This window comes from Delphinus delphis, chromosome 13 (genome assembly GCF_949987515.2).
Source record: "Delphinus delphis chromosome 13, mDelDel1.2, whole genome shotgun sequence".
NCBI lineage: Eukaryota > Metazoa > Chordata > Mammalia > Artiodactyla > Delphinidae > Delphinus > Delphinus delphis.
In genome coordinates this window covers 16,732,049-16,749,887 of record NC_082695.1, presented here as the reverse complement: position 1 = coordinate 16,749,887, position 17,839 = coordinate 16,732,049, and the positions used below count along the sequence as shown (strand labels likewise).

General features: G+C 54.3%; 1 protein-coding gene across 1 annotated transcript; it reads right to left on the bottom strand.

The window, feature by feature from the left end:
- Positions 1–2,565: 2,565 nt before the first annotated feature.
- Positions 2,566–17,135, bottom strand: ACADS (acyl-CoA dehydrogenase short chain). The gene is made up of 10 exons (XM_060028196.1): positions 17,027–17,135; positions 16,223–16,386; positions 5,650–5,799; positions 5,294–5,405; positions 4,701–4,852; positions 4,253–4,423; positions 4,045–4,182; positions 3,783–3,878; positions 3,517–3,573; positions 2,566–3,370 (listed from the first exon to the last, which is right to left on the bottom strand). The coding sequence occupies exons 1-10, from the start codon at positions 17,070–17,072 to the stop codon at positions 3,218–3,220; spliced, it is 1,239 nt and encodes a 412-aa protein (XP_059884179.1). The 5' UTR covers positions 17,073–17,135; the 3' UTR covers positions 2,566–3,217.
- Between the last annotated feature and the right edge of the window lie 704 nt (positions 17,136–17,839).

Genomic DNA, 17,839 nt, shown 5'->3' with positions numbered 1-17,839 from the left:
TCTAGTTCAAGGAGACCCAGGGCAGAGTTCAGCATTCAGTTCTGAGCTGGAGAAGCTTCAACTAAGGAAGGCCTGCTCCCCGTCAAAGCCAAAAGGTTGGTGGTTGACTCTCCCCACCTCCTGTCCCCCCACAGGAGAGGGAGACCCCCAACCCATGAGAGCATCCAGAAGATCTGGAGCGCACAGACTGGACCTTGAGCGGAAATGGAGGACAGTATGGCCCTCTATGACCCCGAGGCTGAGGTTCTTCCCAGCTCCATCTAAGCAGACGCCCAGCTGGGGCGGCCGCTGGGAAAACAGGCCCGTTCCCCAGCCGGGCGGGCTCTGATGGCCCAGCCCTTTGCCCTGGAGAAGCGCTGTGGCCCTAGCTGGCCGCCTGGCCCTTCAAGGCCCAGAGGCTTTTCAACAGGTAGGGCAGACTGGCCTGACCAAGACAGGAGGGGCCAGAGTCCGAAGCAGGAGAGCTGGGTTCCCAGCCTGGCGTCCCAACCTGGGAGTGGGGCTCAGGTCGGGCTCCTCTGAGCCTCAAAGCTCCCTCCCCCACCCCGTCCCCCACTGCCTAGAGGAAAGGCCCAGAGACAGCTTCAACCACGTGCCTGTCCCCTCACCCTCACCTGGGCCAGCAGCCAGGGCTACCTCGCTGGAGGCGTCGTGGAGCCACCTGAACGCCACTGCCCCTGTTCGTGGGGTCAGCGACTCAGGGAGAGGCCGCCCTTCGCCTGCCTCCCAGGTGGGATGGGTCAACCGCGGCTGCTCCGGGGGAGAAGCCTGGAATCCCAGCCTGCTCCCCGCACCCTCGGCTTGCACCCGAGCCCAGGGCCCCGCAGAGGTGTGAGCTAGTTGCTTACCTGGAGCAGGAGGCGGCGCCGTCCACCAGACCCCAGGGCGGCAGGGAAGCGGTCTCTGCGTCTCGTTAGCGGGATCCTTCTCCTGTTGCCCCTCGCGCCCCGCCCGCCTGCGCAGTGGGGGAAAGCGGGCCGCAGCTGCGCCTGTCGGCCCTGCGGGGCCCGGCTCCTCCACCCCGCACACCTGGGCCAGGTGCCCAGACCCGGGAGGCCCGCCCCGCCAACAGCGGCCCGTGGAGGCGTGTGCGCCCGGAGAGCCGCTGGCGAGGGAGTCGTTGCTCGGGCGCCGGGGCGCTGCCCGCGGGCCCAGGGCGAGGCCGGCGCTGGCGCGGGGAGGCTGGAGGCTGCCTCCCTCGGCCGCGCGGCGCCCCTCACCCGCGCCCCTGCACGTGAACCCGCGCGCCGCGAGAGCCCGCGCGGTTGGGCGCCCACTTGATGGTGTCTCCAACTGGTCAGGTTCCCGTCCCCTCTTCCCTCCAGAGACCTCACAGCAGTGGCAGGTCAGCTTCCCGGCCCTTCCCGTTCTGCGGAGGGCTGTCCGCACCTCTTCTGAAACTGTCTGCGGGCTCTTGCCGCCGCCCTCACCCCTCTGTTCCGTTTCTCCCCCAGCAGCTCCGCTCTCCACACCGCGCCACAACGGTTAACAGCATGGGCTCCCCGCGCAGAGGCACGTCGGCCCAAAGCCGGCCCCGCACCACCAGGACCCAAACCGAGCCCTCCTTAAACCAACTCCCTTGCTGAGCTGGTGATTAATCTCTATCCAAAACTTTATCCCCTTTCTTATACCCTCTGGCCTCAATCCTGTGCTAACTTCACACTAATCAGCGTCAGATGACTACAACAGCTGTTGTCAATAACGTTGTTAATGTGCTAAAATTGCTATCATAGATACCATTACCACACAAACTCAGGGTGCTTCTCCAGGGCAAGATGAGTTCACAGACCCCTGAGCCATGGGCCACCCGGCCAGAGAACCCTAAACCAGAGACACCCTGACTCCCGAAACTACCATTCATCACAGAAATGATTAATCTCAGCCTCTCTGTCCTTCCCCTTAAGAAACCACCTGGAGTGGATCTGAGGCTTGTCTCCACTCCGTTGCTTGGGGCCTGCAATAAACACTGTAGTTCCTTCACCACAACCTGGTGTCAGCAGATTGGCTTTGCTGCACGTTGGACGAGTGGACCTGAGTTCGGTTCGATACAGGACCCTCTCACTACAGGCTCAGTGCTGGCCCTCAGTGAACAGATAGTAAGCAAATCAGATGCTTTCAAAGTCTCCGTTTCCTCGGCTTTGCTCCTTCCCCTCTCCTCTCCCCCAGCCCCTCTGCATCCTCCTTCCTCCTGCCCTGAGGCTGGCACTCACTCACCTGCCTGCCCGCCCGCGGCCCTAACCTGGCTGGCCCTCCCTGCTCAGCAGTCGGTCTCCTAGACACCCAAGCCCTTATTCTCCTGAACTGCATCAACCCTGCTTCGTGCTGGAGCTCTCCCAGGGTGGAAATGGACCCTCCCGCTGCAGCCGGCTTCACATAAGCACGCACACACGCGCGCACGCGCGCACACACACACACACACACTCTCTCTCTCTCTCTCTCTCTCTCTCTCTCTCTCTCACTCACTCACTCACTCACTCACACAGAGGGGGGGGTTTGCAGGAGAGCAGATTAAAGGACCATCTTTCCCTCCCCAGCAGCACCCAAGCAAGGACATGAGGGTCAGGGGACAGGTATGCTTTATTACTTAGTTCCCACAGGTGATCATCCCACAGCACGAATCAGACCACCCACCTGCACTCATTTACACTTTACAAAGAACAGGTTAATGGGATGCAGGGCAGCTTCCACAATGACCCAGCCCCGAGGCTACAGGGCCTGAGAGAACACTTCTGCTTCGAGGCCTGGTCATTCCGGGCCCCCACCGCACCCCACTCCTCCAGACTCCTGACCTCAGAGGAAAGAGGAGATGCTGGGTCTCACGCTAAGCGCCAGGGCCCACAGAAGAGAACTGGGGAGTCCCCAAGTGGTAATTTCTCCCTTCCCACGGCCCAGCCTCCAGATGAAGAGAATAAGGCACAGTCGGTGGTGGAGAGGGAACAAAGCCAAGAACCTGAGCTGAGGACGGGCATCCTCAGACCACAGCCCGGCTCTTCCTTTCTCCCAGGCAGCTCAGTCTGGGGCGGATAGAGCTGAGGGCGGCAGGTCCACCCAGAAGACTGGGTCTGGGGACCCTGGCAAGAGGAGGCATGGCCCCCGCCGTTCTGCCCCACAGGCCTTGACAGGGAGTCAGGGGGAAGGCCACGTGGCTCCTGCCCACTTTCCCCTGGTCCTCAGGCCAGCCCGGATCCCGGCGGGCACTGTCGGCCCTACCGAGGGTTCAGCTCCGGTAGCTCCTGAGCAGGTGCCCGGCGATCACCAGCCTCTGGATCTCACTGGTGCCTTCATAAATCTCAGTGATGCGAGCATCACGGTAGTGCCGCTCGGCTGGCATCTCTGTCACGTAGCCCATGCCACCCAGGATCTGCATGGCCTAAGGCGGAAAGGAGGGGCTCAGGAGGAGAAGACCCCCACTCGAGGGGAAAAACAGGACAGGATCAGCCGGGGGAGGGGCAGCCAGCACACTCACTGCTACTCAACCCTTGGGACCTCCCTCGCCCAGGCACCGGGGGCACTCACCTGGTGGGTGATGGCAGTTGCGGCCTCCGATGCAGCCAGCTTGGCCATTGCGGCCTCCTAACCACAGGGGATGGTGGCGTCAGAAACTCGACCTTGGGCGGAGCGCCCAGCACATGGCCCTCAGCAGGGTGGGCCTGGGGGAGCCACCCCTTGTAGCAATAAACCCACGGGCCCAAGGAACCAGGACCCCGCCCAGATGTTTCCCTCAGTCCCTCCACCACCAAAGCTCTGGGCCGTGCCCAGGGAGACCCCAGCCCCACGGGCACCTTGATGAAAGGCCTCTTGTTATCCTTCAGCACCGCAGCGCGCCAGGTCAGTAGCCGGGCACTCTCCAGGGCCAGGGCCATGTCCGCCAACTTGAACTGCAACAACCCAGTCCCACCCCGGCAGTCGGTGTTTGCCCTCCCTCCCCTCTCCCTGCAAGACAGGAGGGAGGAGGGCAGAGGACACGGGAGCAGGTGAAAGCCATCTGGGAGGCAGAGCAGAAAGGCCAAAACTCTCTCCCTCCGCGGCACCGTGCCTCGTTACCTGGATGACCTGCAGCTTGGTGAGGGGCGCCCCGAAGGCCGTGCGGTTCTCGGCGTAGTTCACAGCACAGTCGAGGGCAGCCTGGGCGATGCCCAGGGCCTGGGAGGCGATGCCGATGCGGCCCATGTCCAGGGTTTGCTGTGAGGACCGCCCTGTCAGTGGCCGGCCAGCAGGGCCCCAGGGCCCCCGCCCCCGCGGCTGGGCTCACCATGGCAATCTTGAAGCCCATCCCCGGTTCCCCCAGCAGGTTGTCCTTGGGGATGCGACAGTCCTCGAAGATGAGGTTGGCAGTAGATGAGGCCCGGATGCCCAGCTTGTCTTCCTTCTTCCCTAGCGTGAGCCCAGGCGTTGGCATGGGAACCAGGAAGGCACTGATGCCCTGGAGGCCAGATGCGCCCAGTGACTTTTTCACCTGCTCGAGGCCACGCCCCTCACACAAACCACCACAGCCACCAGCTCCTGTCCCTTCCCTCCACGTCCCTCAGAACCTCGCGGTGACGCCCTCTGCCGGCTCCTCTGGGGAAGGCGCCGCCCGGGGAGGGAGAGGGACAGGGACAGCGGCACGTGCCCCAGAGCAAGAACAGCTCCATCGGACCGAGGAGGTTTGGATCTAGAAACTCTGAACGTCTCACTGACCCTCTCTCCGGGGTCCCCACCTTGTTCTGCAAGGACCTGTCCGTGCTGGCGAAGACCACGGCGGCCGAGGCCTCCCAGGAGTTGGTGATCCAGGCTTTGGTGCCACTCAGGACCCACGAGTCACCGTCTGCCCAGGCAGTGGTGGCGGCGGCCCCCGCGTCGCTGCCGTTCCCTGCCCCACACGCAGACTCAGAGTCCACCGGCGCCTCCGCCCTCCGAGGGCACCGCCACCAACTCACCCGGAACCCAGCCTCACCCCTGGCTGGTGAGCCAGACCCGGGTCCAAGGGATCAGGGTCTGGCTCCTGAGAGAAGGCTCGAGGGCCGCACCGGCTCCCACAGCTCTCGGGGTGGGGGGATGGGGGGGATGTGACAGATGGGTGTCTTCAAGCCAAAGGGACCCCAGGGCCCAAGTCCCTCCCTCCCAGCTCAGCCGAGGCGAGCTCGGGCTCTGTGGCGATCCCAGCAGCCAGAGCTCCACCCCAGGCCCTCACTCCTGCCCTCCTGCCCCGGGAGGCAACGAGCAGCTGACCCAGCTCAGCACCGGCCCCAGCCTGAGTCACCCCGATTCTGAGGGGAGGGGACAGGGGCAGACCACTGTCCCACGGTGATACCTGGTTCACTGAGGGCAAAGCAGCCAATTTTGTCACCACTGGTGAAAGGAGTGACCCACTGCTTCTTCTGCTCCTTGGAGCCAAACTTCAGGATAGGCCCCAAGTAGAGGGACTGGGGGGACAGTGCAGAGCGGTCGGAGGCCTTCCAGCCCAGAACACCTGCCCGCCCGCGTACCCACCCCCAGGCCTCCTCTCTCCAGAGGCCCACGCAAGGGACCAGGTCCAGAAGTGGTCAGGGGCAGGGAGCCAAGGCCGGGCTGTGCCCCGGATGTGGGGCTGTGTGGCAGAGGGCCTGCCCCCCACCCACAGGAGCTTCCCCTCCACCGGTGTATCCAGGGCCCAGGCGCGAGACTCACGTTGTTGACGCTCATGATGACTCCAGTGGAGGCGCAGCCCCGGCTGATCTCCTCCATGGCAATGGCGTAGGCCAGGTAATCGAGGCCGGCACCGCCAAACTCCTCGGGCACATCCATGGCCATGAGCCCCAGCTCACCCATCTTCTTCACCTGGCCCCAGGGAAGGATGTCATGGCAAGGGCAGCTGCCAGGGGACGGTGCCCACCCTCTCCACCCCCAACCCTCCTGCCCCTGAGCCAGTGCCTGCAGAAACTCAGGTCACATGGCCACATCCACCTACCCCAAGACCCCCGAGGCTGAGTCTGCAAGACAGCACCATTCATTGAAGCCGTCCTGTCCCCACATTCCGCCCCAACTCTACCCTGTGTCTACAGACACAACCAGTGAGCAAGCAGAAGGCACAAGAAGGCTTTAGGGGCCTCTGAGGTAGGGAGCAGAGCAGGGCAGCACAGTGCCACACAGACCTTCTTTCAGTCCCTCACACGTACCACACTTCCCCTCCCCACCACAGGGCCTTTGCACATGCTGTTTCCTGCCAGTGATACCCTTTATCAACTAGTTATTATCTCCTCCCGTCCTTGGGGCTCAGCTCAAGCATCGCTTCTGCTGCATGGCCATCTCTGACCTCACTGAGTCAAATCCTTTAATCACACGCTCCTGCAGCATCTGTGCCTCTCCTTAGTGGTGCTTGCGCAGCTGTAATTTCACACCTATTCACGTGCTTGTTCTGATTAAGGTCTCTCTCTGTGACCACGAGGGCAGAGACAGTGCAGTTTTGTCCACTGCTATATTCCAATGCCAGTGAAAGAATGAATAAAGGGGAAGAAGCTTGGAATTTTTGACTTGGAATACCAGTGGTGGTCATCGTTAATTATCAATGCCCAACACTGAAAAATGCTTTATGTGTACTCTTCAATTTGAGTCTCGCCAAAGCTCTGTGAGGACAATGCTGAGTCAACCTCATGTCACAGGTGAGGAAACCGGAGCTCAGGGAGGTGAAGCAACCAGTTCGGGGCGGAGCTTGTAAGTGGTGGGGCTGGGACTGAAACCCAGCACTGACTCCAGGACCTCAACCAGCTCAGACCCTTCAGCAGGTTCCTAGGACAGATTCCTTACCCTCTGTCAGCCTGCTCCCCACCTGGGAAACAGGGACCACAACAGAACCTGCGTAGCTTTGAGAAGAAACAACTAAAACCAATGGCCTCTACGGAGCAGGCTGGGGTAGAAGAGGGACCGTTGCTTTTCATTAGAAAATCATTTTAGGACTTCCCTGGTGGTGCAGTGGTTAAGAATCCACCTGCCAATGCAGGGCACATGGGTTCGAGCCTTGGTCCGGGAAGATCCCACATGCTGCGGAGCAACTAAGCCCAGTGTGCCACAACTCCTGAGCCTGCGCTCTAGAGCCCACGAGCCACAACTACTGAGCCCACGTGCTGCAAGTACTGAAGTCCGCGTGCCTAGAGCCTGTGCTCCATAACAAGAGAAGCCACCACAATGAGAAGCCCGAGAACCACAACGAAGAGTAGCCCCCGCTCGCCACAATCAGAGAAAGCCCGCGCACAGCAACGAAGACCCAACATAGCCAAAAATAAACAAATTTATAAAAAAGAAAAAAAAAGAATCCACCTGCCAATGCAGGGGACACGGGTTCAATCCCTAGTCCAGGAAGATCCCACATGCCACGGAGCAACTAAGCCCGTGCACCACAACTACTGAGCCTGTGCTCTGAAGCCCACGAGCCACAACTACTGAGCCCACGTGCTGCAACTACTGAAGCCCACACGCCTAGAGCCCGTGCTCCACAACAAGAGAAGCCACCACAATGAGAAGCCTGCGCACCGCAACGAAAAGTAGCCCCCGCTCACCGCAACTAGAGAAAGCCTGCGTGCAGCAATGAGGACACAACGTGCCCAAAAATAAAATATAAATAAATTCATAAAAAGAAAATCATTTTGTCATTTGTATCCTGTAACCGTGTTCTTAGACTATGCTGACTTCAATGAAGCAAATCAGTAAGAATGTCTGCCATATTTTCTCATTTGTCTATAATTAACATTACTTCTGTGATTATAAGTTTGATTCCCCCCTTCCCCAAACAGTACTTACTTCATAGAACTGTTTTAAGGACTAACTGAGACTATATATATATAAAATGCTGAGCCCAGTACCTGGCACGAGGTGAGTGATCAGTGAATGGCACTGTTTAAAAAATTTTATTGAAGTATAGCTGATTTACAATGTTGTGTTAATTTCTGCTATACAGCAAAGTGACTCCGTTATACATCTATATAGTCTTTTTCATATTCTTTTCCATTATGGTTTATCACAGGATGTTGAATATAGTTCCCTGTGCTATACAATAGGACCTTATTGTTTATCCATCCTATATATAATAGTTTGGATATACTAATTCCAAACTCCCAATCCTTCCCTCCCCTTGGCAACCACAAGTCTGTTCTCTATGTCTGTGAGTCTATTTCTGTTTTGTAGATGGCTTCATGTGTGTTGTTTTTTGTTTTTTGTTTTGCGGTACGCGGGCCTCTCACTGCTGCGGCCTCTCCCGTCGCGGAGCACAGGCTCCGGACGTGCAGGCTCAGTGGCCATGGCTTACGGGCCCAGCCGCTCCACGGCATGTGGGATCTTCCCGGACCGGGCACAAACCCGTGTCCCCTGCATCGGCAGGCGGACTCTCAACCACTGCGCCACCAGGGAAGCCCCACGTGTGTTGTATTTTAGATTCCACATATAAGTGATATCACATGGTATTTGTCTTCCTCTGACTTACTTCGCTTAGTATGATAATCTCTAGGTCCATCCATGTTGCTGCAAACAGCATTATTTCATTCTTTTTAATGGCTGAGTAGTATTCCATTGTATATATGTACCACATCTTCTTTATCTATTCATTGGTCGATGGACATTTAGGTTGTTTCCATGTCTTGGCTATTGTAAATAGTGCTGCTATGAACACAGAGCTACATGTATCTTTTCAAATTATAGTTTTGTCTGGGTATATGCCCAGGAGTGGGATTGTTGGATCACATGGTAGCTCTATTTTTAGTTTTTTAAGGAACCTCCATACTGTTCTCCATAGTGACTTCACCAATTTACATTCCCACCAACAGTGTAGGAGGGTTCCCTTTTCTCCATACGCTCTCCAGCACTTATTATTCATAGACTTCTTAATGATGGCCATTCTGACCGGTGTGAGGTGGTACCTCATTGTAGTTTTGATGGGCAGTTCTCTAAGAATTAGCAATGATGAGCAAGTGAATGGCATTTATTATCATTAAGTGACTGATAAGTTCTTGTCTTGACAGTGATGTCTGGGAGGAGGGGCACTGGTGAATCTGCTGAACTTCCATAATGATTTGTGTCCCTCCACGAAACTGCTTGTTTGATTCTGCCTTGAGTTGTTCCCATGGGAAACTCTTGTAAGACTCTAAGCTTGGGGTGGGCCTGACTGTGCTCAGGGTCTCCCGTGTAACACAGGGGAGGAGATGGCCAGTGCATGGGAGGCAGAATGACAGCCCCTCAAAGACGAGCACGTCCTAACCCCCGGGACCTGTGAATATGTTTCCTCACGTGGCAAAAGGGACTCTGCAGGTGAGATTAAGAGAAGGATCGTGAGGTGGGGGGGCTTCCCTGGATGATCCAGGGGGGCTAATGTCATCGCAGGGTCCTTGTAAGGGCAAGACGGAGACAGGAGGGGCAGAGAAGGAGATGGGACAATGAAAGCAGAGGCTGGAGGGACTGGGATGCTGGCTGGAGGGGTGGGCGTCATGAGCCAAGGAATGCAGGCGGCCACTAGACGCTGGGAAAGGCAAGGAAGTGATTCTCCCCTGAAGCCACTGGAAGGGACGCAGGCCTGCCCACACCTTGATTTTAAGCCCAGAGAGACCCACTTTGGATTTCTGCCCTCCAGGAACTGTCAGACACTAAATGTGTACTATTCTAAGCCACTGAGTCTGTGGTAATTTGTTACAACAGCAACGGGAAGCTAGTACACAGTGATAAGTGGGACTCAGAGCTCCCAGGGATGTGTCATTTCGAGAATCGCTTAAAAAAAATTCTGTGGTCACCGCGCACCTGGGGCCAGCGGGGGTGATGCTGCTCGAAAAGCTGCATCATTGCAGCTGGTGGGAATCAAGGAGGGGGCGGGAGTGGAAAGTAGACAGTGGTTTAGGCAGGGTTGTCTCTGAACACGACCCGGCGACTCACTAAGCCCTGTGCCAGCACAAGCGTGGCCTCAGAACAGAGCCCCCTTTTTTTTTTTTTTAATTTTCTTTGGTTTTTGGCTGCACTGCACAGAATGTGGGATCTTCGTCCCCTGACCAGGGATCAAACCCATGCCCCTGCACTGGAAGCACAGAGTCTTAACCACTGGACCGCCAGGGAAGTCCCAGAGCCCCTTCTGAACCCACACTTAGGGCCTGCAACAAACCTATTCCAGGGTGGAATAGTGTTTTATGGGGAATGCCTGTGCTGGGTCAGGAGCCAGGGTCGTATTCTACCAGGTGCCAGAAATACGCAGGGTCCCCAAGATTCATGCTCAGGCCTGGACAGGAACCCCGCTGAAGTGCTTTCTCTGGCCAAACAGCAAGAGAGACTGAGCTAAAAAAAAAAAGCCCCAATTGTCTCACCCTACACGCGCCACCCAGCTTCCCTGGACACTAAGACCCACCCCCTCTTCAGCCTCTATCTCCAGTACACAACCCTGGGATAAACGACAGATCAGCCGATCACACCATGACGCCATTTCACCCCAAGAAACAGAACGGGAACCAAAATTCCCAGATGGAGTGTAGGCAGGACAAGGATTATCCCATTTTCCTGTTACGGAAGGGGGCTCACGTGCAGATGGTGCCAGTCCCGGGACACCTGGATGGGGAAGCCAGAACTCCCGGCACTCGTCTCTACACCACACCACTGTCCTCTGACTCTCCTGACAGTTCTCTCTGTCTGAATAAAAAGCTGTAGGAGTTCACAATGACTGCACCCAAGCAACTTCACTAGCATGCTATTTCCCCCAACCCTTCTCATTCTGAAGTGGATCTCGAGATTTCTGGCAATATGCCATGGCCAGCTGCAGGAACATTCTAGAAAAAAATTGGAAACATGGACTTCCCTGGCAGTCCAGTGGTTAAGACTCCATGCTTCCACTGCAGGGGCCACAGGTTGGATTCCTGGTTGGGGAACTAAAATCCCACATGCCGCACGGTGTGGCCACAAAAAAAAAAAAAAAAAAATTGGAGACAATGGCAGTGGAGAGGAGAGACAGTACAATCAAAAAGAAGAAGAAATCAGGGACTTCCCTGGTGGCGCAGTGGTTAAGAATCCACCTGCCAGCGCAGGGGACACGGGTTCGGGCCTTGGTCCAGGAAGAAGATCCCACATGCTGCAGAGCAACTAAGCCCGTGCACCACAACTACTGAGCCTGCACTCTAGAGCCCGTGAGCCACAACTACTGAGCCCACATGCCTAGGGCCCGTGCTCCGCAACAAGAGAAGCCACCGCAATGAGAAGCCCGCGCACCGCAACGAAGAGTAGCCCCCACTCGCCGCAACTAGAGAAAGCCCGCATGCAGCAACGAAGACCCAATGCAGCCAAAAATGAATAAATAAATAAATAAATAAACTTATATTTTAAAAAAAAGAAATCAGAAACAAAACAAAAAGCAGCAGCACACACACACAAAAAGACCGCATGTTCAGTTGTATAAATCATTCCTGATCTAAGCATGTTGATGGTAACTGGCTAACAGCTGCCAGGCTCCCTAATATTTTCCCCTAGCAGCCTGACCTTCAGAGCGACCTCAAGGGGAACCCCTCAGAGCTGCTACCCACGGTGGTTACTCTCGGCCCCTTGTGTCTGTGAACCAGGAGTCCAGACCTGCATCCCTGACTGGGCCAAGCCTGGTGGTCTCCAAACTCCCAAGAGAAAATGTGAGAAAGAGAAGGACCCCTTTCCTAGCAGAGTGAGCCTTCAGCACCTGCTGCCTTCATATTTGGGACACATTTAGAGGACACTTCATATAAAAATAGTGCTTTTAAGTCACTTCTAAAAGCTCACATGTTTAAAAAATCAAATTTGTCCCAGGACAAAGTCCCAGGGAGTCTGGGACTTCCCACCAGGGAAGTCCCAGACTCCTTTTAGAGAATCAAATTCCCTAACTTGTTGAAAATTTGTTGCTTTATTCAAGGGGAAGGGGCCACGGGAGCCACCTCCCCAGTTCCCACGCTGGGTCAGTGTGTGCTAAGTGCTGGGACAATAAGGACACTCAGGATGACTTAACCATAAAATTCAAGTCCATAAAGTTCAGCAAACATCTGCTGAATGCCAAGCACTTACGGAGGGCGAGGAGGTCGGGGCGTGAACAAGACCAATACGGGCCTTCAGGGAGGCAACTGTGGGAAATAACTGTTGACACAGGATACACACCATCACGTGACAAGCACACCCAGAGAATTAGGGATTATGAATGAACACTCCTGAAACACAGAGAGATGAATTCTTGCCGGGAGAGGTGAGAGGCAGTGCCATTCAGGGGACACTTCCAGGGTGGAATTCACAGAAGTCTGTGCACATGAGGAAGAAGAAAAATGGACTATGATTTGAGAGGTTTCTATGCAGTTAACTACCATCTGAGATAGGGCAAGAGGACGAAAAGCAGGTTTTGCACCTGATATATTAAAGTTACTCAATAAGGGACTTCCCTGGCGGCACAGTGGTTAAGAGTCCGCCTACTGATGCAGGGGACTCAGGTTCGAGCCCTGGTCCGGGAAGATCCCACACGCCACGGAGCAACTAAGCCCGTGCACCACAACTACTGAGCCTGCGCTCTAGAGCCTGTGAGCCACAACTACTGAGCCCATGTGCCACAACTACTGAAGCCCGTGTGCCACAACTACTGAAGCCTGTGTGCCACAACTACTGAAACCCGCGAGCCACAACTACTGAGCCTGTGTGCCACAACTACTGAAGCCCATGTGCCACAAGTACTGAAGCCCACACGCCTAGAGCCCGTGCTCCACAAGAAGCCACTGCAATGAGAAGCCTGAGCACAGCAAATGAAGAGTGGCCCCTGCTCACCGCAAGCAGAGAAAGGACCGCACGCAGCAACGAAAACACAACGCAGCCAAGAATAAAATAAAATAAATTAATTTTTTAAAAAGTTACTCAATAAACATTCACTGAGTGAAGGAAAAGAAACTGGGTTCAGTTTCATACATATAAATATGCACATGTAGGGACTTCCCTGGCAGCCCAGTGGTTAGGACTCCACGCTTCCACTGCAGGGGCCCGGGTTCCATCCCTGATCAGGGAACTAAGTTCCCACAAGATGCTCAGTGCGGCCACAAAAAAAAAAAATGCACATATACATTTCCAGGTTCCGGAGTCCAAAGCTGGTTTGGAAACACCATTCTATTTCCTATTTCCCTTTATAACATAAAAGCATTATAAACTCATAACTATTTCTTTTTTTTTTTTTCTCGGGGGCAGGGGTTAGGTTTGGACACAGAAAGAGTAAAGTTCCGCTTAGATTACAAAACAAGCCATGTGAGCAGAAACTGGCACTAGCTTTCCACCTCCTTCGTAGCCTGCCCACCTCTCAATTCTCCCCTTGACTCTTCCCCAGTAAACCCACTTTTCTTGGGGGAAACAAATTCTTCAGGAAAAAAATATTAGAAATCACTAACTAGGGACTTCCCTGGTGGTCCAGTGGGTAAGACTCCGCACTCCCAATGCAAGGGGCCCAGGTCGATCCCTGGTCAGGGAACTAGATCCGCATGCATGCCTCAACTGAAAGATCCCGAATGCCGCAACTAAGACCCGGTGCAGCCAAAGTAAATAAATAAATTTTTAAAAAGAAGAAAAAAAAAAAGAAAGAAAGATATCACTAACTAAGCATCTCCTGTAGGCCGGTGGGGTCGGGGGGAAGCTCAGAGTCTACATCTGGCTCCTCCAATCCCAGCTGTGTGACTGCTGACCAAGAAATGTAACCCCTGGCTTCAGTTTCCTCATCTGAAGACTGGAGATCAATGAAGTAACTGCCTCAGGGTGTTTTGTTGAAGATTTAATGGATAAGCACCTGGAATACAGTAACCCTCAAATGATAGTTACTCCTGTTATTATTACTATGGTCATTTTAAAACACTAGTGGACACACAGCGCAGGGAGATCAGCTCGGTGCTTTGTGTCCACCTAGAGGGGTGGGATAGGGAGGGTGGGAGGAAGGGAGACGCAAGAGGGAGGAGATATGGGGATATATGTATATGTATAGCTGATTCACTTTGTTATAAAGCAGAAACTAACACACCATTGTAAACCAATTATACTCTAATAAAGATGTTAAAAAAATTAAAAAAAATAAAACACTAGTGGTATTATTTTTAATTTTGCAACCTGCCCTATTATCCCTGTGTCTACTGCTTTGACCCTTCTGCCTGTTTAAGCCCTGGATTCCCTTCTGTAATGGGGGGAGCTGAGCACTACCCACAATAACAGAGAGTGATAAAAGCAAAAAGCCAACCGGCCTCAATCCTTAGCGAAGGGCAACATTGAGCAACCTCTGCATCCCATCAGCCACCAAAACGACAGAGTCCAGTTTGTGTGGGGCAGGGGCAAGATCAGAAGATCTATTTCTCCCCAAGCTCTAAGACCTCAGGCAATTCCTACAACTGCTCCTACATCCTCTAGACAAAGGAAATAATAGCAGGACTCCTGATAACCTAACCAGATTACAGATATGAAAACATCTGTCCAAGATCAAACCAAATAAATGCTATCACTACTCTGAGCTAGGTCATGCATCAGCAAGTCTGGACTGTGCAGCCTCCGGGTGCCAGAATGTGTCAGAAGGTAGGAAGCTGATGCTTTTGATCTCTTCCTTCCACATCCATTTCTGCCACTATTTAGTGGCAGGATCAATCTGCAACCTTCCCCGCCTTATAAAGCAAGTAAGAGATTACAAAGCCAGAGGACTGGTGAAGAGTTGGTTGGTAGAAAGCCTGTTTCTACTGCCAGTTTTCTTGCACAAAGCAAGTCTATGTTTGTAATATAATAAGTATTATAATTTGAGGGAATATAGGAAAAATAAATCAAGTGGTCTGTCATTTGGCCAGAAAAGCCCCAATATACAGCCATGTCTTGGACAACTGCTCTGAGGGCAGCACCAGAGTGTGGCGGTATGGAGGATACAGGGGTAGTTTAGGCCCTTGACGATAATATTCCCGATTAGAACAGGGCTTCCCAGCTGGGCTTCTGGGACAAGCACGTGGCTAGGGGATGGAGCAGGGTTTTGGAGCCAATCACACCAGGTCTACTGGTCCATAGACAGTATGCCTTGGAAAATCACTTCACCTCTCTGTGCCTCAATTTTCTCAACTGTAATAAAAATAATAATAGTATTAATAGCTTCTGGTTTTCAAGTACCAGGCACCATGAACTTGACATATGTGATCTCCCACAATCCTTGCAAGCATTCCAGGAAGCCAAATGGAGATTAGACGTGCAGCTGGGGATGCCCTCAGGACTAAATGAGATGACATGATTTCAATGCTTAACACCTAAACGTTGCCCAACTAATTTTGGTGCTCAGAATGCCACTTGCCTACCCCACTTTGAGCTCCTTGGGTATTCCCACAGTCCAGGCACAGTGCCCGATACACTGTGAACACACAACATTCACTAAGCTGGAAAAGTGGCCCCAGAGCCTATGAGGCATGTGAATGGTGATCACAACTCCTGAATTCCTCAGACTGGAAAACAGGCATGGAGAAGAGGCCAGACAGATTGGCTCTTTCACAAGTTATGTACTCAACAAATATCTATTGAGTATACTGTGTGCCAGACATCTTGCCAAGCCAGGGGATGGAGACAGCAGGAACATCTCAAACTTGTCGTTATAGATGGAGTGATACAACGGCACGGGGAGGAGGGGACTGACTGGGATCTCAGCAGCCGGCAGAAGACAGACTTGGGTTCAAACTTTAGCTCTGTAACTTATTAGCTCCATGACCTTGGGCACATTTAATCCTCTCATCAATCTGAGTTTCATCAACTGTACAAAAGGGTATGTAATAATGGCACCTTCATCTCATAGGACAGTTTTAAGAAACAGATAAGCTAGGGACTTCTCTGGAGGTCCAGCGGTTAAGAATCCGAGCTTCCACTGCAGGGGGGCGCAGGTTCTCTCCCTGGTCGGGGAGCTAAGATCCCGCATGCCACGTGGTGTGGCCAAATGAAAAGAAACAGGTGAGCTAACCCATCGGAACTTAGGACAATGCCGAGCACGTGGTCAGCATTTTATAAGCATTAACTATTACTATCAACACAACGCCCAGTACGTAGTAAGCATATCAACCATCCACCATTATTACTGTTATTCCAGAAGTTACATCCTGGCTATAGGCCTCATTCTGGACAAGGGAAACCTCCAGGGCATATTCTGGGTCCCAGGACCACCCCCCACCCCCCACTTAGGGTTCCTTGATTGCAGTCTCCGTGCCTCTGGATGTCACTGTCACCAATCATCCTGGAGCTGATGGTACCTGTACTCTTAAACTCTCACCTGAGCCGCCGGGAAGCGATGTTCCTTGTCCACCTGGGCCGCGATGGGAAAGAGCTCCTTCTCAGCAAAGTCCCGGCATGTCTGACGAAGCATCTGGTGTGTCTCGGGCAGTTCCACAGACTGGTAGATGGTATGTAAGCAACGCCAGTCCCGAGGCCGGAGAGCTGCCAATGAGAAGAGTAGTCAGTGGAAGGGGAACGTAAGAGGTCTTGCGTAGTAATAATAATAATAATAATAATAGTGATCCACTAACTGGGTGGTTCTCCACCACGGATGACTTTGTCCCCCAAGGGACATCTGGCAATGTCTGGAGACATTTTTGGTTGTCTCAACCGAAGGGTAGTATGGAGTGGGTAGAGGCCAGGAATACTGCTAAACATTGTATAGGACAGATACCATGACAAAAAATTATAGGCCCAAAATGTTGATAGCGCTGCTGTTGGGAATAGCACTGAATGTTTACTATGCTTGCTAAACACTTTGTACAACAATCCCACTCAATCACCAGTATAACACCAATAATAGTAAGAGCACAGCTCTGTGACCTTAGGCGAGGATCCTAACTTCACAGGTTTCTCTAAATGTGGAGGACAGCAGTACTCAGCTCCTGGGCTGGGAGGATGAGATACTGACTGTAGCACTTAGCACGGGGCCTGGCAGGCCCCAAGGAGGCGCAAGGAGCAGCCCAACTGGAGCAAAGGCCGCGCGTTGCCGGAGGGGCACCGCCAGCCCGCCTGCGTCAGGCGAGAATCGGCCTCCGGGTCCCACGGCCGCCCGGCCCGCCCCGGGCCGGAGCGCACTCACCTCCGCGGACGGGGCCGCAGGCCCGGGCGAGCAGTGTGGCGGCCATGGAGGACGGAGACCGGCAATGGCACTGAGCTTCTTCCAGGCGACCTCGGACCGCGAGCGCGGGTTCCGGCGCGGGGCGGGGGGCGGGGCCTGCGGGGCGGGGCCGGCGCGCGCTCGCTCTCCGGGGGCGGGGCCTGCCTCGGGTCCTCCTGAGCCCCGCCTCCCTCCCAGGAGATAAATCAAACTGTCCGGTGTTTGGGGAAGTCTCCGAAATCGGTTTCAGGCCGATCCTAAAGCTCTTCGAGGGGGGGGCCCTATCTCTCCTAAAATCCAATTCCGTGGCCTAAAAAGCCCTATCTGGCCTTCCCCCGCCTCCCTCCCCGGCCCCACGCCCACCATGCTCTTGCTGTAGCCTCACAGGGCAGCTTTTCTCTAATACTTGTAGCTGGTTCCTGCCTCCAAACCTTTGCAGTCACCGTTCCCTCAGCTGGAACTCTCCTTCCCTTCACTCGCTGAGGCCTGCCGTGACCGCAGGAGGCCAGTGTTTCCCCCCACACACTCTCCATCCCGTTGTTTTATTTATTCCTGGCACGTAGCATCTGAAATCTTATCAAGCCCCCTGTAAGTCTGAGCGCCAAGAGGGACAAGGGTCTTGTCTTGCGCTGGTGCTCATTATGTAGACATGGGGAGTTGGGTTGCTGGGAGGCTGTGCAGGTGGGGTGGCACTGCTGCTTCCCTGTTCCATTGTGGTCCCACCGTCTCACTCCCAACTGGGGGGCAGAGCACCCCACCCCACCCCTCCACCGGGATCAGGGGGCACTGGTCCTT